Consider the following 24968-nt stretch of genomic DNA (forward strand, 5'->3'; position numbering starts at 1 on the left):
GATTCAGCTGAAAGTATGTATCTACCTTCTACACCCAAGCTCATGTAGTCATCTTCCCTGAAGCATCATAATAAGGTAAAGAAAGTTTCCCAACTTTCTTTCTCAGCTCAAAGTTTTGATTTCTGGGCATGTGTCTCATCCTCAAGTCCATATAATCTGTGAGGGAAATATCTACCTAAAACTACGGTCCACTAGCCTCCTAGTCCCTCCTGAACTGATCTTGTAACTCAGTAATCTACAATTCATTAACTAGTTGAACCAGATCTCTGGGTGGGAAGGTGGGTAGAAGAGGTCTCGAGCTCGCTGTTCGAGTTGGGCGTGCAACATCTCTAAAGTTATTAACCTCATTCTCATTGTTGCCATGTCCATTATTACCATTAATGTTATTCTCAAAACCATTGTTGTTGCCTCAGCCTCCATAATTATCATTGCCCCTATTGTTATCGTTTCCCCCATTGGTATTGTTTCCATTGTTGGCATCACCTGGATTAATATTGACACCCATTTGTCTAGCCATAAGCTGCAACATCATATCCATTCGCCTATTTTGCTCCTATTGCCTATGCTGCCCCTCCTCTAATGTACCCAGTAACCATATGAACATTACCTCCTCTTGATCTAGACTAATATTCCTGCCTCTGCCTAGTCCAGTATCCCTAACATCTCGGTCACCCACATTGTTGTCTTGTTCAAAGTATATCTCCTCTGTGTCTGTATGACTGGATTATATATCCCTCTACACGGATGAACTAGACTGTTTGCTCTGCAAATCTGAACTCCTACTTTTTCTTGCTTTGGTATTGCGGAAATTATAAAGCCCCCATCGCATGCTCAAACATAAATGCTTAGCCCTTTCAATTTCTAATTTTAGTGTTTTGACATTTTGTCAAACACTTTGCCCTCTGTTTGGCTGTCCCAAATTCCCTATGAGACCTCCACAGGATGGAAAGGTTTATAGCTCTGATACCACTATAATGGACACCCTAGAAATGCCCAAAAACCGAACCAACTGCTCATAGTGGTTTTAATGTCTTTGCATAGATTTGAAACCACATAACATGAACAAGAAGGAATTTATGCAAAACTAAAGATTGAACTACTGTTGAAATCATATTAGTTTTCAAGCTAATAAAATCAAATACATAGCAAACTTATCAACTCACTAATTATAGCTTGATATTTTAGTATTGACTTCCCATCTTGCTGCTACAGTAATATGTATAGTGCCGCGCTAAGGTGCTGCTACAGTAAAAACTGCCTTCAATCAATCCAAAACCCTCATAAAATCATCCTTTCACAATGGCATAAGTATCGAACAAGAAGCGGGAATGATATGAGAAAACACCCAATCCACCTGTAGTTGGAAAAGCGCCCAATTCCAAAGGCCAAACCCCAAGGAAATGATGTCTAGAATGTCACAAGAGAGGATAGAAGTCCTCTAATGCCAAGAACAGATCTAAAACTCACACATCTATTTTCTTCTCATTTTCAACCTGCCTAACAATAGCCACAAGCTCTCCTTTTATTCCTACTTCATAGGGTTGACCACTTTTCACAAACAATGTAGAATAAATAAAATAAAATACAATAAAAGAAAAGGCTAACGGTCACACAACTGGACAACTGCTAAAGTGGGGACATTACAATAAAACACTTAGACTTCATACCAAATTACTCATGCAATGCACAATAGCTGTAAATAGAAATGTTATTGCTTCTTGATTTACAATAGATCTAACTCTGATCAATGAAGCACTGATCTCCTTCAATGCGTCTCGCTATCCTTTCTCCCATTGTGGTCCCCTCCATATATACACCTTAGTCATTTATGAAGGCATCCTTTGAAAACAACTGTCGTTCTATACATGGACACAATCTTTCATGAATTCTAACCTCTCATAATCACTCCCTTCCATTAAATATTAATCCGTGTTTATTTCAAACTAATCGTTAGTCCCTTGGTTATGCTATACTAATAATAATAATTGCTGTTATATAGGAATGCTACAGACATTGGTAATGACCATTGTTAATATAGATGATTACATCACTATCTGATCATAATCTAGTTGCCATTCATTGATTCTGATTTCTGATCACTGCAGAAAAATTGTCAAGTCTCGAGGCAAGATGTTTTTTACTATTGATATCCCTATCGTGGGGACATGGCAATAAAGACATTCTTTACTCCCGTAGTTGGTATTCACTATCATCTTTAATATTACTTCATGTATTTAATTTATCAGCCATAGCAGTAAACAGGTATGGCAATGAAGTAAGTGCCCTTAACCGATCATCTAGTATCCCAATGGGATATGTGATGTCCGTATGATCACCATTAATCTAGGTGGGGTCTTAATGTGATGTCTTGTTTCTCAAATAGGAGACTAATTAGTTAAGTAATATAATTGCTTAAATAAATAATAATAAAAAAGAACTTAACAGATAAATAACAATATTAATATAAAGCTATTAAATGAATAATATAATGTAATACAATTTATAATTATAATAAAGCTAAATCAATAATATTAAAAATATGAAAGTAAAATAAAATTAGTTAATTAATTAATAATTAAATTTATTATCATTATTTAATAATAAATTTAATTATTAGTTAATAATAATAAAATTTAATAAATATTAAAAGAATAAAAATAAAAACAAAATTTATCTAAATTAATAAAATTGGAATATGACTCTTTCGAAGGCCGGTAATAATGAAAGTTTGTGACTCTTCCAAAGGGAAACAATAATGAAGTTTAGTAACTCTTCAAAGGAATAGTAATTGTAAAAAGGATTGCACCAATGCAAAGAGGACATGATGAAGAGGTGTAACTCTTCTCCTCCTTGGAAGATATAAAGAAAGAATGTTTCCTCTGTGAGACAAGGGAGAGAACACTGGATTCACTAAAAGCTCCATACAACTGTGGTTGTTACAGTGAATGATAGTGGGATCCAAGGATTGTCCAAACAATCCTACAATAAGTTTTCTTAACCATATAGCTTCTCGAGCTCCCATAGATGTTGCAATGTGCTTGGCTTTTGTGAAACTCTGTGCAACTGAAGATTGCTTCCTACTAAACCAAGAAATCATGGTTGATCCTAAGTTGAAGCAACACCTTGAAGTACTTTCACGACTAACTATACTTCCAACCCAATCTGAGTCAATATATCCATACAGATTTAGATCTACATTATTATATCTTAAACCATATTCAATTGTGCCATGCAGGTATCTCAAAACGTGTTTTGTTGCAACTTAATGTAACTGTCTTGGTACACGTGAACTGGGTGAATGCATTTATTGCATTACAAATATTTGGTCTAGTGTTGACCAAGTACATCAAGGACCCAATCATCTGCCAATAGAGTCGAATCTGCTAATTTCGAGTTGGCTGTTGCTTTTTTTAACTTATGTTTGTCTACATTAGAGTGGACATGGGTTTACAATCCATCATTCTAAACCTTTTTAGAATGTCTGTCGGTAGAGAGTGGAATCTGCTAAATTTGAGTTGGTTGCAACTTCTTTTAACTTATGTAAGTTTGTCTCCATGGGAGTGGACATCGGTTTACAATCCATCATTCTGAACTTTTTCAGAATGTCAAAAGTGTATTTTCCTTGATTTAGAGTAATTCAATCAACTTGTTGTCTCTCTTCTAAACCAAGAAAATTGTGTAGAAGACCCAAATCCTTCATGTCAAATTCAAATGCTAGGTCTTGTTTGTATTTGGCAATGAGATGATCTTCTCTTATAATCAATAAGGCATCAACGTAAAGAATGAGAATCAACATGTCACCATTTATTACCTTTATGCATAAATTCAGATTGGCATCATTCTTGGTGAAACCCAATCCAGAAAGATAGCGATCTATCCTCTCATACTAGGCTTGTGGAGCCTATTTAAGACCATATAGAGCCTTTTTTAATTTGCAAACATGAGAACCATTACCATGTATTACAAATCCTTCAAGTTGCTCTAGGTACATTTCCTCTTCTATTATGTCATTAAGAAAAGCAATCTCCACATCCATTTGGTGAATTTTCCATCCTTTTGATGTGGCAATAGCAATCAAATCACTGGCAGAGGTATATCAAGCAACTAGAGAAAATGTTTCTTATAATTGATTCCCTCCTTTTGGGAAAAGCCTCTCGCAACAAACCTTGCTTTATATTTTTCAATACTCTCGTCTACAACATGTTTGATTTTGAAGAGTCATTTAGATAGAACCGTTGATTTGTCTAAAAGTCTAGGTACAATGTCCTAGACATCACTCTTAAGTATAGATTGGTATTCCTCTTTCATGGCGTCTTTCTACACTTGATGTTTGAAGGCTTCCTCAACACTAGAAGGTTCTGATTTGATGAGTTCACTCATAAGTGCAACATAGCTAGAATATTTATTAGGTCTTTTGCTTTCCCTGAAAAGATCTTCTGGAGCTGCATAATTTTCAGTCTCTTGAGTCACTTTCCTTGCCCAATGAGGTCTTTTCTAATTCACAATAATATCGATAGGCCCATAAATACAATCCATAGGTTCATTGTGATTATTATCTTCCATAGGTTCATGGATCTCCCTCTGAATCTCAGAAGACTCATTTTCTTCAATATCAATTTCATTAATGTCTTTAGGTCTTGTTGTTTTGCATTTTGTCACCACAAAATGTAGGTAACAATATGAACTTTTCAAGTTAGTTTCGCATTTCTCTGAGATAGTTCATTATTTAATTGGCTAACATTGATCAATCAATCAACCCCAATTGGTATAATGAATCCTTTTATTGAAGGCTTTCGTCAAGTCCTTTTCATTTTTCATTTTAATAAGCCTATGCTTGATTTTTGAAGCCTTCAATGTCCTTTTTCGTATTTTTGAGTGTGTATTTGTTGGTTTTTGGTCTTTTGGTTTTGCTCAAACCATTGCTTTTGGTTTTCCCTTCGATTTGTTATATCTTAGGGCTTAATCAGACTTGGCAGTCAAAAGATATGACCTTTTTAGAGCCCAAAAGGTGGACTCTCCAGATGCGATTGCATAATTTAAAATATCATGTTATATTTTAATGTTGACGTTCACTTTATGTTATGTTTTTTAGTTAAATCACTTAAATTTATCAATTAAGTGACTATACAACACGGAATGTTATATTTTCATGTTGAGCTGCTTTTTAAATTTTTCACGTGACTTTTATTAACTATATAGTTTGATTTATTTTTTGAGTTGCTTTATGTTTTAATTCAAAAACATCTAAGTTAATATTACTTTTTGAATGATATTTGCTCATAATATATTAAACTATATAGTGTAAATATTATTTTTTGACCCAATTAAGTAATATTTCCTAAAAAATCAATTAACATGTGCTTAATTGATCACTTAAGTTGTGCAAATGCAACTTTCAAATTCATTTGCATGTTTACATGAAAAGGGCCTCCAAGAGTGTGATTTGCACTAGAAATGCATGCAATGGACTTCCTAGAATCCGCTTTGCATAAAAAACTTCCTTTACATGTAATTCACTTTACATGCAATCGCATCCTGAGAGTGTGCTTTGTACTATAAAGTCATTTTTATGGACTCAAATAATTAGAAGCTAAGTTTTTAAAATATGCAATAGTCCTCCGAGTGTGACTTGCATGGGAATGACCATTTACATGTTAACGTGAAATATGTAATGAGGGTCCAAGAGTGTGATTTGCATTGTTTTCTCATGTTGCAAGTTTTAAAATATGTAACGAGGGTCCAAGAGTGCGATTTGCATAGTTTTACACTTATATGCATTTTAAAACATGTAATGAGGCCTTGAGAGTGTGATTTGCCTTTTGCTTTCATATACATTTATTTTAAAACATGCAAAAGCACTCCAACAGCGTGATTTGCATAAAAGACCAAATCTCATACATTTTAAAACATGTAAAGAGTCCCCAAGAATGCACTTGGATTTTCCATCACATGTATTTGCAACTTGAGACCACGATTTTGCAAAAGAGGGAAAAACATCCATGTTCTTGGTCTTGGAGAGCATATTTTTGTTAAGATTGTTCAGATCTGCTCATTTCATGGCATGAAATCTCTCCAAGTGTCGCTTTTGTATTTCAATACATTTTCATGCTTTAGGCATTGAATCTCCTTGCAAAAACGTTGCTTTTCATTGCCTTTCAAGGGCACATTTTGGTAAACACACACCCAGATTTGGGCATTTCCAGCTTACATATTCCACCAATGGAGAGTCGTTTTTTGAGTTTGGATACATTCCATTGCTATTGGAGATCACGTTTTTGCATTCTCATGCTAAAAACATTTCATTTTCATGGCATTTTGAGTCCACATTTTAGCAAAAAACACCCAGATTTGATGGTTTGGAGATCACGTTTTGCACTAGAGAGGAGTCGTTTTGACCTTTGAATCCATGCCATTGCATTTGGTGACACATTTTTACGTTCCAATGCCAAAAATGATTCATGTTATAGCATATTGAGACCACATTTCTAGCAAAAAACCTCCAAATACTTGGTATTTTCAAAAAATGACTTACATCTTGGGAATTATTGAGCACATTTTTGGTCTATCCTTGCAAAAATGTCTCATTGATTGCTCATTAATAGCCATCATTTGCAAGTGTCGAGGAAGTCAAGAAGTTGTTTGAAGATTCGAATTTGGAGGACTTCAAACCTATTAATCTTCCTCTTTTGGCTCCTTGTTCACCAAGTAAGTTGAAGTTTTCAATCCTATGCTATTTCATTGCAAATTTTCATTCATCCTTATACATTTGTCCATAGATATGCTATGTATTGTGCATTTTTTCTTTAAATAAGATGAAAACTTCCATTTTAAGTGTTTGGAATTTCCCCAAATTCTAATTTGAATTTGCATAAGAGAGCAAATTGTTTTCTCTGACATATTTGAATCAAAAACCAAAAGTATGTTTTTGTTTTGTGTTTAGTTTCATTTGTTGTTTGCTTGCTGTTTTGTTTTCCTTCCTTTTGAAGAGGTTGCAAGTTCTTTCCCAAGAATGTGAGAGCATTTTCACTCCATTCCACTTTCCACCTTTTCAAGCAAGTGCATCACATCATTTCGTATTCCACCAACACATGCCAAAGCACATTGCATCCTCTTTCGAATATATGCAATTACATTCCAAGAGCATTTAAATGTAATTCCATCCTTCAAACCCAATTGCATGTAATTACATTCTTCCAACCTAATTACATGTTTAAATCAAGTCACAATTACATGTAATTATGATTGGAGAATCCGACTTTGGTAGGTCACTCTTTAAATACCAAAGTCGTCATTTGCACACACATTCATATGCATCCCAGCTTGCATTCTTGGCCATACCCACAAAAGCCCATCTTTGCCCATATGCAATCCACCCATGAGAGTCCGACTTTGGCCCTTTTCACCCAAATACATATGCATTTTGGTTCATTTACAGTCATCATATGTGTTCCATAAGTATCTAATCCATACTTCGAACACTCATCCCTCATGCATTCGTCATTGTAACTCAAATCCCAAAGTTTTCATGGATCCAATCTCATTGGAAGATGTTTTCATCTTCATGTTGTGGCGCACTCTTCAAGAGATGTTAGAACTTCTTCAAAGAACAAAAACATCACATCAAGAAGATATGCTTTGATCCTCAAGAAGCAGTAATTCATTTGGTCTCCATTTCTCCAATGGCTACCTGGGAACCTAAGTTCGTGTGGGAATGTGTCAAACACTTTACTTTAAAAAATAAAAGGAAAAAGTTAAAGGTGTTGATAGAAAGTTGTTTCGAGTTTACATCCAGACACCATCAAGAAGGTTTTCAAAGTGTTAGAGACTCCAAAATGTGTCAATCTACAAAGAAGAATTCATGACGACTCGAATGAGAAAAAGCTTTATCACATCAAGTTTTCATATAACAATGGGCAATTCATCAAAGAGAGTTAAAGGCTATCAAAAGACGCAACACCATGGTTATCAAGGTGAATGCAATGGCACAAAATACAGGAACTCCCGAGCCTATGATCATTTGGGATTGCATCATCAAGTACAAGGCCTTTGTTGATAGTCTACAGGATTGATTCATTCAGAATCAACAACCTCAACATTTTCGTAAAGTGTTACATGTTGGTAGTTGGAGAGGATGAATTGCATGAAATTATGTAATTACATGTAATTCGATCACATATCCTTATGACATGTAATCCAATAACTTCTCTCACCTAGTTTAACCAGGTCAAAGTTGGTTGAGTTGCTCTCACTTTTTCCTCTACTTTTTTCTCAACTCCTTTGCTATATAAAGGAGTGCCCTCTCTTTGTAAAAATCATCTTTTTATGTATGGAAGAAAGCTCGACCAAACTTGTGCAAGCATAACTTTGATTGTGTAGTATGGATTTGGGAGAAAAGTGAATAAAAGAAGCAACTAGATTCGGAGCTTTAAACTGGAAGCAATTGTGATAGAGGAAATCAGAAGCTTTGATTGTACTTTGTGCCTACTATCTTTGATTCATGTTATTATTGTGTGTTCAATGATAGAGCATAGTGAGTTAAGAAGTCATCGGAGCCAAAGCTTTGACTGGGAGCGGTTGTGGCAATACATAGACTAGAAGCTTTGACTGTAGCTTGTGTTATCATCTCAAATCCATGAAAAAATACTTAGAATTTCCCTGCTTCTAGAAGTCTTTGCGACCTAATGGTAGAAGTTTTTCTTATAGAATAGATTAAAAATAAAAATAAGTTATAAAATAAAGATCATCTACTTCTGGAAGTCTTTGCACCCCAATGGTAGTGATTTTTCTTATAAATTAGACAAATAGGACTTAGAGCCAAACCGGTATGCTTTCAATCAACCTTTGAGTTGGTGTTGGTTTATCATTATCACCATTTCCAGATACTAGATAGAAGTGTAGTTAGAGATTTCGTCTTGCCCATTCCTCGCTCCGCAAGTAAGTCGATTCTTTCCTGAAAGTTAAGAGGAAAGAATATTGGTAACACCCCTTACGAATCTCTCAACTTCTTGCTTACTTTGAGTTGATCCAAGTAATAGTGAGAACGGGGAGCCTTCCCTTTAAGGCAGGAGAGACTTTGTCTCATACGTTGTGACTAGTCATCCTATTTTGCAACTAGATTTTCACAAAATTGTCGGTTGCAAAATATCCACCCAACAGTTTTTGGCGACTCCGTTGGGGACACCACGCATTTGAGAGCCTCATGCTTTCATTTGAAGCATACCCGTGTCCTTTTTCATAGTAATCTTATGTCTTGAAGTCGTTTCAAACTTTTACCAAGGACATGTAAATGGCCCAAGGTCCTTGGGTAAATGCTTTTGGACCATTGTATCTAGCTCTGCCTCTACATGATCTTCCTGATGACTCACGAAAGAGCTTTCCCAACTTTTTCAAATGAACATCCTGATGAACATATTGCTTCTTTCTACATTGCGTGTCGTGTTCATGTTGTTGGATGAGGACGTGTCTGTAAGGTTGTTCATGGAAACTCTACAAGGTGTGGTTGTTGATTGGTTCTAACATTTACCACCATGTATTATCACAAACTAGGCTACTCTCATAACCAAGTTTGAGGAAAGGTTCAAGTCTCTTGAAGATGCACATGCATTGTTGGCCCAACTTGCTCAGCTGAAGAAGTCATCTCACATGCCTATGTGTGAATTTGTTGCTCATTTCAACAAATTGACACAAAGAATTCCAGTTGTTGCCCAACCTACAATTAACAATTTGAAGTGTTTCTTTCTCAATGCTCGAATTCCTGAAGTTAGTTTTCTATAAGGAGAGAAGCCCTAGCTACTCTCGCAACTGCACAAACATTGGTGATTGACATTGAAGATGATCTTATTCTTGCTAGAAAGATAAGAATTGAAGTGTGTTTGAAGGAAGTCATCATTCTTCTAATTCATTTTCTTTGAGCACAAGGACAGATTTTGCAGTGCAAAGGTTAGAAAATGAGTGAGTTGCCCACAAAAAACAAATAGCTCAAGGCATGTTCTTGGTTCCTTGTGAAGATGTACAAAGGCGGCCTCTTCCTACTATTCTTCATAGTTCTATTATTGGAAATCAACAAAAATTGGTTTTACCATCAAAGAAGCTTGCAATTGAGGAACCATTAGAAAAAACAGCATTAAAGCATCCTGTATCTGAAGCTAGTGATCTTGCTATTCTCTTCCAAGAAAAGGAAGAAGACATGGTTGGCGACTCTCGTATCTAGTATGCACAGTCTCAAAAGGCCAGTGATAAAAAAATGAGGACGGAAAAATTTTCTTCCAATGTTTAAGATAATCATCTCATAAAAGGGGATATGCAAGCAAGTTCTAATCAAGCTGAAAATGATGAACTTGGGAACACTTTTGCATAACTGTTCTACCATGAAGCTTGAGAAAGAACTTCTCATAAATAATAAAGAGTTTCCCAAGTCAGAAGTTTGTGAGTAGTATGTTAATCTATGCAGTGCAAGCATGTCATTACTGAAATCACATGAGTAGGATCATGGTGATATCCTGAGGTGTCAGTGATTGATGAACCAGTAAAGCAAGTTGCACTTGGCAAGAAGAATGCAAAATTTGTTCGATCAAGAGGAAAATACATGTATTTGAAACTGTTGTGTATTCCATTTCTTATTTAATCTTGTCAACCCCCTTTCCTCAAAGGAACCTTTTGTTAATGCTAGATAACACTTGGGTTGGGGGGGGACGGGGGGCGGGGGAATCAGTGTAACCACATATCTAATTAATTTCACCACCAACTTGCACAATATAAAACATGAAAATAAAATAAATAAGTAATAGCAAAGTAATTCAAAACACACATGAAGAACTTTGACTCCAATAGTTTTCACGTGAAAACCCTTGGTTAGAGGGAAAAACCATAGTGGGAATTAGTACCCACAAAATCTCACTACAGCAACAATAAGTTGCCCTAGTAGGAGCATTACAATATTTGCCTAGTTAGGGTTTCACACAGTTAAAAAGTGTTAAACCTTGTTAGAAGCTTTACAAATAAAATCTATTAGGGTGTACCTTATTAAGGGACTTAGAACACCTAGGAGTCACCTTGTTAAAGGATTTCTTCTTCAACCCTGTTAGGCACCTGCACACCCTGTTAGGAGTGACCTTGTTAGAGGATTTCTCTTCTCACCTGTTAGAATCAACAAGTATAGCTGATCTGAATTTTGCACTCAATGCATGACAGATCCTTTATGCTCTTGACCACTACTCTACACTGGGTTGCTTCTATTACACTTACCTTCAACCACAGTAATTGAAATCGCATCAAAAACTCATATATACGTGTCACATCGATCTTTGAATCATATTTATCTTGTTCTTAAGTCGGTGAGATAACCCTAAACGTATTACCCTTAGTCGGCTTCAAAAGCAATTAGAAACTCATGAGCAAGCAATATTACCTTGAAATTTTTGCCTCCATAGCTCAAACATTCCTATCTTCCTTGTTTTTTCAATCATCATCGCAAACCTTACCAAGTTTACCAAATCTTTACAAATATATAGCAATTAGAAACTCATGAGCAAGCAATATTACCTTGAAATTTTTGCCTCCATAGCTCAAACATTCCTATCCTCCTTGTTTTCTCAATCATCATCACAAACCTTACCAAGTTTACCAAATCTTTACATATATATATTGTTGATCATTTGTTCATCACATAGTGACCTGTAAACTTTATTAGATCTTAATTCCTTGTAAAATATCTAGTAGATATTATTGCATTATCCTCTTCAACTGCCTTTGTAGATGATATCCTATAAGTCATTCATCATAATGATTACTGCGCATCTAATTTACTGAAACTGTCTCTGTTTTGTCCACTACACTCCATACTTAGCCAATTTAGATCTCTAATCAATCCAATCACTAGAATAATTGATCTATGATATGTAGATCATCTGGTTGCCAGCAATGACAATACATGAATGATGATCCAACCAAAACTCTCATCTAATCCTATCACTCATCATCATCAACATGCCAACACCTTCTTCCCTTCATATCTCTTAATGTGAGGTAGAGGCCACACTTTTCCAATCATAAATGCCCTTTGGCAAGAAACAACCTTTCACCATTAGCACCCTTGAAAGAGTGCAACTCTTTATTATATTTGTTCTTTGAAAGAGGACACTACCTTTCACAATCAAATCTGCACTTGTTATATATATCAGATTTGTACTTCCAATTCCTCCTTTTCTGATAACAGAAATAAAAACACTTATTTCCTTTGATCCTTTTGGAATGCCCATTTCAACTAGATCCTTGTCCCTCTCCTATTTTCCCATGTGAGGGAGGAGTTATACCTTTTCATTAGTTTGCCCTTCTGAAAAAGTCACGAGTGACTGATAACTAAAATTTACTTGTCTTTTATTATATGAATTTTTTAAGTATTTTTTTTATTTATTTTTAATGATGATTTCCCTTAAATTCATATTAAGCAACTTTCTTATTTAATCTTTTGCTAAAATAGAGGTTGCAACTTGATGTAATAAAAATTGCTGCGACTTCTTATTTTGGCGGGCACATGACAGTACACCCTCCCAAGATTGCTTGCGCTCAAGCAAAGTCAGTTTTAATCTACCTACTAAATCATTTTTCCAATAGCAGGATCCCAAATTGACATTAGAGATTCGTAATCCCTAGATCCTGCTTGTGACATAGTTAGGAATTGGAGATATAAAACCAAGTGATGTTTCCTTTATTATCCTAGTTATGACCAACCCTGAAAGCCCTGAAAATTTTTTAAAAGTATTCATCAACTATCCTTTGAGGCCTCTAATATCACAAGGTCGACCCCATCCTTAATGTGTGAAGACAATTTATTGCAAAAACTCTTTGGGCTTATGTCTATTATTTCCCTTAGTTGTCAGCTTGGGTTAGGATTTGGGTATGGGTGCATGGGTTGGGGCCAAAATAAATCCCCTTTAGGTTTGTGGGGTTCGTGTTTGTGTGTGTGCGCATTATATATACAAAAAAGTAAAAGAAGCATGCATATTAGAAAACTAAATCATTTAATAGTCTGAATATATATTGCTGGCCAAATGTCAAAGGTAAACATTAAATAGTCGTTCATTAATCTATGTTCACGATTCTAAACAAAAACATTCATTGAATTACTACATAGCAAAATGAAATTTTATAAGACAGACTAGTTCATCAAATAATAAAGTTGAAACATAATGATAATAGTGGCAAGTGTTTAATAGTTTATCATTGTATCAAGGACCTTCAAGGGTCACATGGGTCATCAAAAAATAAGGGATCAATGGGTTCATTTTGCAACTAAATCAAGATCCTCATCATTGGAATCCAAACCAGTTCCACTAGCCCTAGGCAATGTTGTATCATCACCGTCATCATCCACATCCAACAAGGTAGCTAGATCCTGAATGGTCATATCCAAGTCAGGAGACTCAAGTGCTATATCCCATAGCTTCTATGCCCCCTTCTTCTATTTAGGATCCTTGCATGATGCTTTGTTGTGAATAAATACCAAGTCCTTTTCTTTCTTAGCACCCAGCCGGTTACCCTTCACTGAGTTGATATAGGAGTATGTTCTCCAATTTTGCTCAACAACAGAAGAGCTCACAATATAGAGAAACAACCAACAAAATTAAAAAGAAATTAGAAATACAATATACATCTAAGAGTGTCAATTGTACAAGGTAAGTGGCCATAAAGAAAGGCAAGAACAAAACTTAAAACTTAGTTGTGACAGGATCTTAATGGCAAGGGGTTAGAGGTGCATAGTCTTGCCCACATAGGTACCACAATCTAATAGCATCCATTCTACAATGGTCATTAATAGCATCAGGGTCTACATCATTTCCTAAGACTAACTCTCTCCTAGCATTTGATGCCACCTCAGGATATTTAAAGAGCCTATTGAATGCCTTCTTATACCCAATAGCAACCTCAAGATCTCTATATCTCAAGATTTGAAGAACAATTGACTCCACCTTTTTTTACGAGGTGTCCTCATGATCATGCTCTCTCCTATCAATGACCTAGGATGTCAAATGCTGTTCATGTAAGTTATCTTGATGTAATGTTAATTAAAATTTTAAAAATTAATATTTCTCAATAAACAAGAATAGAGGATTGTATAATTTGTATTAAACTTACAAATGTTATTCTCTCTAGCATGGTGTCCATGGTATCATAAGCATCCCCCAAACAAGGCTAATCGATGGCGGCAAACCGAAGCATAGACATGATAGGCTCGATGAATTCTAATACATAATTCACATGAGCCCACCAATCATCATCCAAGATCATTGCATTCACTTTTTTGGCCCTTGTATTTAATTGCTTCCAAACACACCATTGGTTGCTAATAACCATCTATCACAATGCATGTTTCATCCTCACATGTCGTCTAAGGACACTTGTGTGTAAAGCAAATCAAGTTCTAGTCACCTAATAACATGTTAATTGTATGTCAATAACACATTTTAAATATGTAAACAAAACAAATAGTATTTTATTCAATTATGTCAACATGACACAATGATAAATGAAAATAATTAACTTAAATTTTATACTTCACCTTCAATATTTTCATATTGGAGAAAGTTCTGAAAATTGCTTGTGACATATGGTGGTTTGTCACAAACATTTGGATCTCCTCACCCTCCTCATATACATTTTTCAATTTCACCCATTCAATTTGGGTGCCAATTGCTTTCATGACCAAATTTATTGAGTGGACAATCCATGTTGTTCAAAAGATGTGATCATATCATGCCTCTACCAAACCACTTGCAGCCTTACAAACTTTTGCATTGTCTGTTATTTCTTGGACAACATTATCAACAATTGTGGACTATGGATTCAATGTGAATCCTATAAATAAATTCAGCATCTTTTACCTCCCCTTCACAATCAACCACCTTCAAAAACATTACCCCCTTAAGGGAGACAACAATCACATTTATTAATGGATGGTTTTTGCAATCTTTCCATCTACCAGAGACAATAGTCACTCACGTTTGGATCCAAGAATCTCTTATTGGTTTGAGAAGGTTGTCTACATTTTTTCTCTCACTATGTAATAAAGTAGTTCTCACATTTTCATACCCAGGACCTTGTAACCAGTACAAGCTTGGTTTACTGCTTGCACCATCTATCTCCAATAAGGTGGCCTAACTAGATTGAATGGAAGACCATTTGCAAAGAGGCATTTCCCAACCTTTACATCAAAAATGTCTCTTAATTTATTTTGAAATGACCCATCTAATAGGCCTCTCTTGCAGGTGGTGGTCTCAAGTGCATCTACATCTTTTTCATCCCTAGAAGCAATAGGTAAACAAGGATGATGTCTAGTGGCTATTTGACGGGACGGTAGTGGTGCTTTGTTTTTTTATTTTTCTTGTTTTCTCCTTGAATCTAACCTATCAACTTGTTCTTGTTCTTTTAACATTGTTTCTATCTGAGAAGTTGGCAACCCCTTCTTTTCTATCTCTTGATCCCTTTAACCCCAAATCCTAGAAAATGAAGTTTTTCCCCGTAATAAGAACTTCTATATTGGGTATTACAAATATTACATTTCCATATACCCCCCACCCCCCCTTGAGGACATAGTTTAAGTCTTGTTACATACTTCCACAAAGGAGAACCTTTTTCAATTTTATATTTTTGCGACACCTCCCCACCCACTGAGCTTTGACTACTCATTGGTGCAATCTATAACAAAAATGAAAAAAAAATATTTCAAAACTTATACAAAAACTTAAAACTTTTCAAAAACATAAAACAAGGTATCAAAGAACTATAAGAAAGGATTAAATGCATACCTAGAAAACTCAATATGATCCTTGGAATGATTTGTGACTCCACAATCAATCACTAGCACCTTCTCTTCAAGCTTGTGAAACGGACACACCAAAATGAGATAGCCAAATGAGAGAAAATGAGAAATAAAATGAGTTTGATGTATTCTAATAGGCTCCTTTTAGGGTTCGAAGAAAAAAATGTTATTCAATGTGTTTTTTTGTTACTTTTTGGTCCCATGGGCCATGGGTTCTTGTGGGTCCTTGGGGTCCACATGGGGTTTGTGTGGGTCCATTTAGGTCCCTGCTAAAATCCTTGGCTTCGTGGTGGGTCCCCACAAGTCTGCACCATGGACTATGGGTCCACACGAACCCAAAGTTCGTGGTGTGGACCCTACACAAACCCGCCACCAACCCAACGTGAATCTGAACCCGTCAAGACTCCATACCTAGACCCAGACCCAGATCCAACTAGCAAGGCCCAAACCCTGCAACCTAAGTCTTTCAGTTTCCTTATGATTCTCATACAAAATAATGAGTTGATAATTGGCAAAGTCAGTATTTTGAGATAAGTTTCCTCTCGTCCTCGGAGTTAAGAAAGAAAGGAAATATTACAATAGCATTCTTTACAGTCAAGTATTGGTGACATCAATCCAAATATTTTGTCTTTTGCATCAATCGCATATGCAAGGAACCTGTTTGGTGTGCCAAACCCTTGTACACTTTTATCTACAAATCCTCTCAAAAATTCAATGCAATATCCTTTATAAACTTTGCTTCTTTACATCTGCATTCTCTCCTTACAAAACTGCTGGATAACTCCTTTTCAATGATCTTTTCTATATCTTCATGTGCAGATCTGTAGGTGAAAGTCTGATATACTATCTTTAATTCCAACACGCATTTATATCTCCTTCAAATAGACTTGGTTTTATATCCTCTTTTTTTAATGCCCTTTCATGGAGGGATACATTCCTCTAAAGAGAACATTCTACAAAGACATGTTTTATTAAATAATTTCTTTGGGAAATCAAACCTCTTCAACTTAAGTCTATAAGTAACCATCCTTATCGCACCACTTCATTTTCTTTGATACAATCTAAATGTTCTTAATATTGCTTGCACCTTTAATTAGCAAATTCTCTTTAAATAAATGACATTGTGACTTTTCTTAATGAGCCATGGACTTCCCAATGCACCCTTCAAATCACACCCCTTGGTTGGTGACCTTTTCAAAATCATAATTTGGTATATTTTTTAATGGAATTGCAGCATTTTCCATTCATAAATTACATGGCCGTCTCTTACAATTATTGCTGACTTCATAAATGCTGATATGTATTAGAAGAACGCTGATTAAGAAGTCAAACATGTTAATAATATTGCTTACTTTATATCCACCGCTGTTTTAGATTATAATGAAAGTTGACCACCTTACACTTCTTCTTTTAATGAATCAGTTTGCTGCCTTGTATTATTGGTCATTATCATGGATTTTCATTGTAGAGTCGTTGATTTGAGCAACCCATGTGTTACATATAAATGCACGTTCATCTGTTTGTTATTGCTGTCACTTTCTTTAGCGAGAGTGGTTATCGGCTTTTGACATTAGAATCACTCCTTAATATCAATTCACATCATTAGGAATATGGCCAAAAAATTGTTTATGAAGTTTCCTCTAGATCTGTTCTATTTATGAGCATTTAAACATATTCTGAAGCCAAAGTACCTAGGATTTTGATTAATCCTATGATTGAATGACTCATGCTTGGGAATATACTTTTATGGGGTGTGTTATGGATCACTTATCACTCTATCTGGCATTGGAGGTACCATTAAATCTGAATTCTGATAAGTTTATCAAATTAGGATGGGACTATAGTACAAGTTTTCCCAAGTATCTGATGTTATCAGTTTTCTGAGAATGAATAAAGCATAATTCAAAATATATCTGCAATAAGTCTACTTATTGCGATATTTTTTGGCTCCCGAGAAGAAACATCAACTTATCTCAGATAAGTCATCGCAGACAAGCTTCAAAATATCGCAGAGAGGAGAAAGAAGGTTCCATCAGGATTGGAGAAACAGATTTTTGACTGGAAAAATAGATTTCAAGTTCCCAATATATTCTCGAGAAGTTTCCGACTTATATTTTCTGATATCTTTCTTTTGTCCTCGGCAATAAGCTGTTGATAACAATATTTTGAACTGTGGAATAAAGGATACAATTGTTAGATCTTTACCCTGTACGATGGCAGGATCAATGCTCAGATACAAATTGCAATTTCCCTACCAGGACTTGATTTTCCCTTAAATACCTTAATAGGGTTTGGATTGTCCTTGGAAAAGGTAATATCACTTATGTTTTTGTAATCTTCGTTAATAGGAGGCTACCAATTTCCAACTGATTAGCATACATCACTATCCATTCAAAACAGATTAATTTAAGAAACAATTAATGAGTCATAATACATTTGACAGTTAACATACTTAAGCCCCAATGCCTAATCTCCTGATCATCAACCCTCACGAGGATGGGGAGTTACTTGTCATAAGGCACCTGGAAACCAATCTAGTAGGCTCCCTCAAGGCTTCAAGACCCCATTCATATCCCATCTTTGGATTCACCTACCTTCTGACGAATTACTCTGCCTATCCCTAACAAAACTAACCTATCCAATTAAGGGGCAATAGCAAATGACTAAAGATTAGGCTATGACTATAGCAATATACTAGTATTTCATGAATTATGAATAAACTATGACTGATATACATAATTTTTATTAACCTATTATTCACTACTTTCCTTACCTTAATAGAGAATGGTGAAATTACTTTACTAGGGCACTTGGAAACCATTTACAAGCAAGCTCCTTCAAAGTTTCAGGAATACATGTTCATATCCATCTCAGGACTTCCCCCTCAAAGCTATAGAGATGCATGTCTTTACCCCATCTTGGGACTTACCTGTCTTGTGAGGTATTACTTTGCCTCTCCCTACACAAACCCCCTATCCTTACAAAGGCATTCACAAATGGACTAAGGACTTGGCCATTAATTATATTGGTCTTTCATGTATTACGAATGTATATGCATATAAGTGAATTTAAGCATGACATTCATATAAATCTGAATTTCAATATTGTGCATATATTGCAAGACCACAATTTATATTTTTGAATCTGCTGTGATTTCCATTTCTTACTTAATCTCATCTGCCCCCTTCCCTCAAATGAACCTTCTTCTCTTTATATCTGTCAATGTGAGGGAGAGGTCTCACCTTCCCTCCCCTTTTTATCAGAAATGCCCTTTGGCAAGAGACACAACCTTTCACCATTAGCACCCTTGAAAGAGTGCATCTCTTTATTATTTCTGCCCTTTGAAAGGGACACAACTTCTCACAATCAGTTCTGCACTTCTTATTTAAATCAGAACTGTACTTCTGATTCTTCCGTTTATGATTACCAAACAAACACTTATTTCCTTCGATCCTTTTTGGAAGCCCATTTCAAATGGATTCTTGTCCATTTTATATCTTCCCATATGAGGGAAGAGTAGTGCCTTTTCATTATTGAGCCTTTTTGCAAGAGTCGCAACTCTTGACCCTAATTAAAATTTAATTGTCTTTTATAGTAGGAAATTATTATCTTAAAATATTTTATTTATTTATTTTAATAACTGTTTCCCTTAAATTAATGTTAAATGACTTTCTTATTTAAATGGCTGTTAATACAGTTTAGCGGCTGCAACTTGATGTAATCAAGACTTCTATGACTTCTCATTTTGGTGGGGACATGACATTTTCTCATTTATTTATAGGGTGATTTCATTAGAAATAGAATAATCCTGAAGTTAGAATGTTTATTACAGTGGTATACCATCTTTGTGAAGTAGGAATTAACCAATCTACCCATGCATACACAATCTTTTAAACTACTATAGTTTTTTTCTAATATAAGAGATGCATACTGATTCAAAAAGTATAAGCTTTATATTTCAGCTATAATTTGACATTAGGATTTCTAGAATTAAGAGCATTGGAAAGTACACTGGAACTCTTCTTACCATTTTTGTGCAATTTCCTTCAAATGGAATGTTGGGAAAATATTAAAAATGCCATATGAAAGATAAACATACGAGGAAGAAATACATACAATGGACCAAGAAACATTGTCATACTTCGGAAAGCAACATAACGTGATGCAGCACCAGCAAACCCCTGGCTTTCAAGAGAGAATCCTACTCAAAATTTGCATAAGAGAACAATTTGCAGGGTTCACAAAATAATTAAAGCTAGTTGAGATGTCCTAATGCCCTGTGCAATAATGAGATGTCTATTCAAGAAGCCATGCATAGGTTTAATAAGTATTTTTATTCTTTAGAAGCCAAGTAAGTAAACATATCCATATAATGGATGCTGTATCAAAGTGTCCCATGAAACAAGTACCTGTCTTGCAGCAAGGCAGGCTACATGTGTCTCTAATTTTGTAGCTACAGCCTGTCCACCCTAAACGTCAGAGGAATGAATCTCAATATTGATAAAACTGATAATTTCTTAAAACCAAATACATGCCTGGATTCAAAATGATATTGAACTCTTTTGCAATGAAAACGGCTCACTGAAACAACAATTCGAAGTACACATGCACTACACTATATAGTTGTATTCAGTCCTTCCAGTCAAATAATACCAAAATGCAGTAATCAGTTTCCTTTACACACAAGGCAGATTTTAACAACTTAAAACTGAGAGAAAAACTTATTCCAAACATTTTTCTTACTGTTTTCATCATCTGCTTTGCAAGCTGGCATTTTGCAGCTTCCAATACCATTTTTCCAGACAGTCTTTTTGCTACCTATCATAAAACAAACTTATTCTAATAGAAATTAGCTGGAATAAATTAACCAAGAATTGTAGATTATCTCCACTGGTATTCTTGAAAAAGACCATGCTTCTCACCAAATGCTGAAGTTTTGCAATAGTCAATACACTGCCCCCCTGGAAAGGAAAATTAAAAGTTTTAAGTTAGCATTAGTTAATCAAGGAAATGTTAGGAAATGTTAGGAAATGAAGGCATTTGTATAGAAACAGGAGCTAGCACGCACTTCAAAAAATAACAAATTTGAAAACAAACTTAACCTTCAAAATTACTGATAAGAGTTCCTCAGCACCAAGCTTAGCTGCGGCAAGAATATGTCCTTCACTTTGATCAGGTCCAAGAGAATTGTCATAATCTATGGGGAAATTGGCATATCTTGGCCTGTATCATGCATATTAAAAATGCCATTTGAAGTTAACAAAAAATTTAAAAATAAACATAACAAACTAGAATTTTCTGTTCCGTGAAAAGCCTGGTGTTTAAAAAAATGACCAAAAATTATCAAATTAATGCCCATGAATGAACAAAAAAGGTCTATGCCACTTAAAAGTACACAAGTTACAATAGTAAGTAGATGTATTAAAAGAACTCCAGAAAACTGAAAAAGAGGAAAACACTAAAAGCAATGATAAGGGAGAACTAGAAGTGAACCCAAGATAGATAAACCCATGAAAGTTGGAAAAGCTATGCAGGAAACGTTAAAGTCATCCTAGTATAAATGACCATGTCAAATTAAGGTTCTGGAAATGACCCTGTGAGAAGGATGTTTGATAAGAAGAGAAAAGTTAAAACAAGTAGCTTAATGTTTTTATGATTGACAAAAGTAGCCAAAGGTTGCTGGAATTGTGTTTAAAACATTACAGCATTTAAAAGAATGAGTTAGATAATTGACTCATAAATTATGTTGACAAAAATGTTAAAACTACAAGCATGTGATGGCTAGTTTCTAACAGCACATTTAATCCTTCATTTTTTAAATGCATTTGTCACTAAAATGACAAGCCTTTTAATATATTTATGAAGCAGTATTTTATGGGCAATTACTGCAAGGTTGGCAGGCTCCACAATCCCACTTTGTGTGATTCGATCAATACAAACTCCATTAAACTTGTGAACTGTCTTAATCCTTCCCTGATTGGAACTGTTATATGAGATTTCCTATTAAAATAAGTTCATTTTTAAGTCTTTGTGTGTCGGTATAGAGAGAGAGCTAGATTAGATTACAAAAGATCAGAACCTACGAAGGTGAATGGCAACAACTGCCTATAGAGCGTGGAATTGATGGGAAAATCATCAATGAAGATCTTTCTTTTGGATTAAATAAAAGAATTCACTGATTCAATTGCAAAAACCATAGAACTGTATTAATGCTAGATAATGGAGGCACGCCCTATCTGTTGCACATATGAATGTTTTGTTGTCATTCATGTCAAAATTGTTGTCCTTCATGATTGTCTATGGTCAGGAAGTTGCATAGAGAAGTTAAGTTGCATACAGAGGACAGAAAGTTAAGATCAGTTATTGGGTAATTGCCACAGCAGTCTGACAGTTGCACACAGCAGTTTGGAAGGTATGTTCAAGATAGATGTGTTCAGCGGTCCTCAGGAGTAGTTCAATCACATGCAGTCTATATTCATTTTTCATAGAGTAGTCTGAGATGAACAGTATCAGTTGTATATGGGTACAATGATATAGATAATTGGAGTAAACTGGAGTTGATATGAAGTATTCCCTGATATTTCAAATCTTGTCCAGAGGTTTGGAGTTGTTTTTGACAACCTGCTCATGTAAATAACTAAATATGAATGTTCTGGCGAACTATCTAACAGATTGTCTTTTGGCATTTTGTTCTGCGACTTGGCGCATCGATATATTTCTGCTTGCAGTTGGAGAATGATGTAGATGGATTACGGAGGATGCTACATCTTAGGTGTTGTGGTCTGATTTGCTCAATAATTGAAGTTATATTGATCTATGTATCATCCTATTAGAAAACAGAGTAAACTGTGTACAGGAATGCTTTGCATTCTTCTTTGCCAGATGTTTTGATGTTGCAACTTGGTAATATGAATATTTTATGATCAGGTCATTGGAAAGAATAGATACTGAGAGGGGGGAAATAGTACTATCACAATTCACCTATTCAAACTTGAAACCTTAAACTTGCAGCACGTATAAACTTTCAGCATTATAAAGCATATAACTGAAATGTAAAGTGAATATGCAATGAACAATAAACAATGCATGTACGCATAACACTTTGATTTTGGTCTTGCAGAAATCCTCGGTTAGAGGGACAATTGCAGTTGGGATGACACCCAAAATCTTCTCTACTGCAGTGAAAGGAATACCATGTTAGGAGCTACAATTGTCACTTTCTGAGTGACTCACTCTGTTAAGAGAGACTGACACATTGTTAGAAGTATCCAGAGTCCTATTACAGACTACCCTATTAAAGGATTTTATCCCACCATTACAATGTTTACCCTATTAAGGGATTTACATATAAGTCCTGTCAAAGAATACCTTGATAAGTAGGAGATAATTTCCATAGTAAGTCAAATTATGATATTGCTATCAGGATTTAACTGTGTGATTTTGAGTCAAACAGTTAAATCCTGATAGCAATATCATAATTTGACTTACTATGGAAATTATCTCCTACTTATCAATTGATGAGCTTAAGGGGCTTTCTAATGAATGGTTCATAAGGCACAACACTCGGTGAAGGTTTTGCAAATGGGGTTGCAAGCTTTGGGTTTAACCATGGAGGAAATTCCGTAGTCAAGCGCGCTCAGGCTGGAGTAGTACTAGGATGGGTGACCTCCCGGGAAGTCCCGGTGCTTCACCCCTGTGAGCATCACCTAGATCCAATGAGTGCTAAGTGTTCCATTTATTCTCATGAGAGATGGATTCATGTTGAATCACTACTCATGAAACATGGGTCAATGAGTTTGACTCAAAATCACAAAGTTAAATCCTGATAGCAATATCATAAAGAACACCTTGTTTAAAAGATTTTGAAACACTTTCTGAAACTATGATATTGCTATCAGGATTTAACTATGTAGTTTTTGAGTCAAACTCATTGACCCATGTTTCATGAGTAGTGATTCAACACAAATCCATCTCTCATGAGGATAAATGGAACACCTAGCACTCATTGAATCTAGGTGATGCTCACAGAGGTGAAGCATTGGGACTTCCTGAGAGGTCACCCATCCTAGTAATCTGCTTATAACACTTGCTGAAACTGTTAGGAACACAACAACAGTAAATGACCGGTATAGTGCACTCCTCTGTGTTGATCAGATCCCTTATGCTCTGTACTTGATCATTCAACAATCCTATAGCCTCTCTGTAACTATCTCTATCATCGCAATTCAGATCTCCAACAATTCTTCATAACAACTCTTTTCTCATCAATCATTCTTCTTAGCAATTGTCTCCTTACAAGACTTCTTTATCTCTGAAAGTAGAAAACCCAATTAGGGTTTTGAATTCCCTCCAAATTTGTTTTGCAATCCATAACTGATTTGCACAAACTCGGAATAGCGTCGGCTAGATCATAATCCTTCTGTCATTCCCAATGCAAAATATTTCCTTATTTCTCTTTGCCGAAAAATTCCTTGAATTCATCAAAAAAATTGTTCACACATGCCTATGAATCGTTCCATTTGACTCTATGGTCTATGTAACATGGTTTTCCTTTTGACTAGATTCAATGAATCTAACTGTTTCATGATCACTCTTTCAATTTCACAAAACTAGTTATCTTTACTTGCTCGCTATATTGATCGGTGGGTAGTATTCACTGCTTGCACCTGATGCAGGAGCATTCTAGGGTAGTTAGCGATACTGCATGGTGAAGTAGCTGGACCTTAGAGTTGGAGAACTCGATTGTAGAAGGATTGGTGCTCAATCATTATTGGGTAGTCCTTGGGTGTAGTGTTGGTCGAGGAGCTCAGTCGCTGAAGGTTTGCTCAGCATCTACAATATTGCTCGGCTTATAGTGTATTGCTCAGCACTCAAAGTAACTTGGCAGTGCTTGACTAGTGGTTGTTGACGCTCAACACTTTGGGCTTGCCGAACGAAGTTCTTGCGGATTTGATAAATCAACTTAGAGCATTTAATGCGTGAGGAGTGTAATCATGATGTGGAGCGATCGTGGGAGATTGTGTGGACCTATTTGGGTCTTGTTTATTTGACCTATGTATTTAATGGGTGTTGGAAGCCTTTTAGGCATTTGGTATTTAATATCTATTGAAGGCCAACTTGGGGCTTAATATGTATTTAATATAAGGGTTTA

General features: G+C 35.5%; 1 protein-coding gene across 4 annotated transcripts in view; it reads right to left on the bottom strand.

Annotated features, from left to right (window-relative positions):
* LOC149574896 (uncharacterized) overlaps positions 1-24968 on the bottom strand; it is a 132042-nt gene that overhangs the window by 29433 nt on the left and 77641 nt on the right. For 3 of the 4 annotated variants that reach the window (XR_016360104.1, XM_089814746.1, XM_089814744.1), the window contains exons 6-10: positions 20920-21040; positions 20740-20778; positions 20561-20635; positions 20227-20286; positions 19934-19998 (exon numbers count right to left, since the gene is read on the bottom strand). Coding sequence is in view for 3 of the 4 variants with exons in the window: in XM_089814746.1 (XP_089670872.1) it covers positions 19934-19998; positions 20227-20286; positions 20561-20635; positions 20740-20778; positions 20920-21040 (360 nt within the window). In the remaining variant the exon portion in view is untranslated. The remainder of the gene's footprint in view (positions 1-19933; positions 19999-20226; positions 20287-20560; positions 20636-20739; positions 20779-20919; positions 21041-24968) is intronic. The other variant, XM_089814745.1, reaches the window with a different exon arrangement.

Source organism: Cupressus sempervirens, chromosome 2 (assembly GCF_028749045.1).
Source record: "Cupressus sempervirens isolate cs-2001-9-10 chromosome 2, ASM2874904v1, whole genome shotgun sequence".
NCBI classification, from domain to species: Eukaryota; Viridiplantae; Streptophyta; class Pinopsida; order Cupressales; family Cupressaceae; genus Cupressus; species Cupressus sempervirens.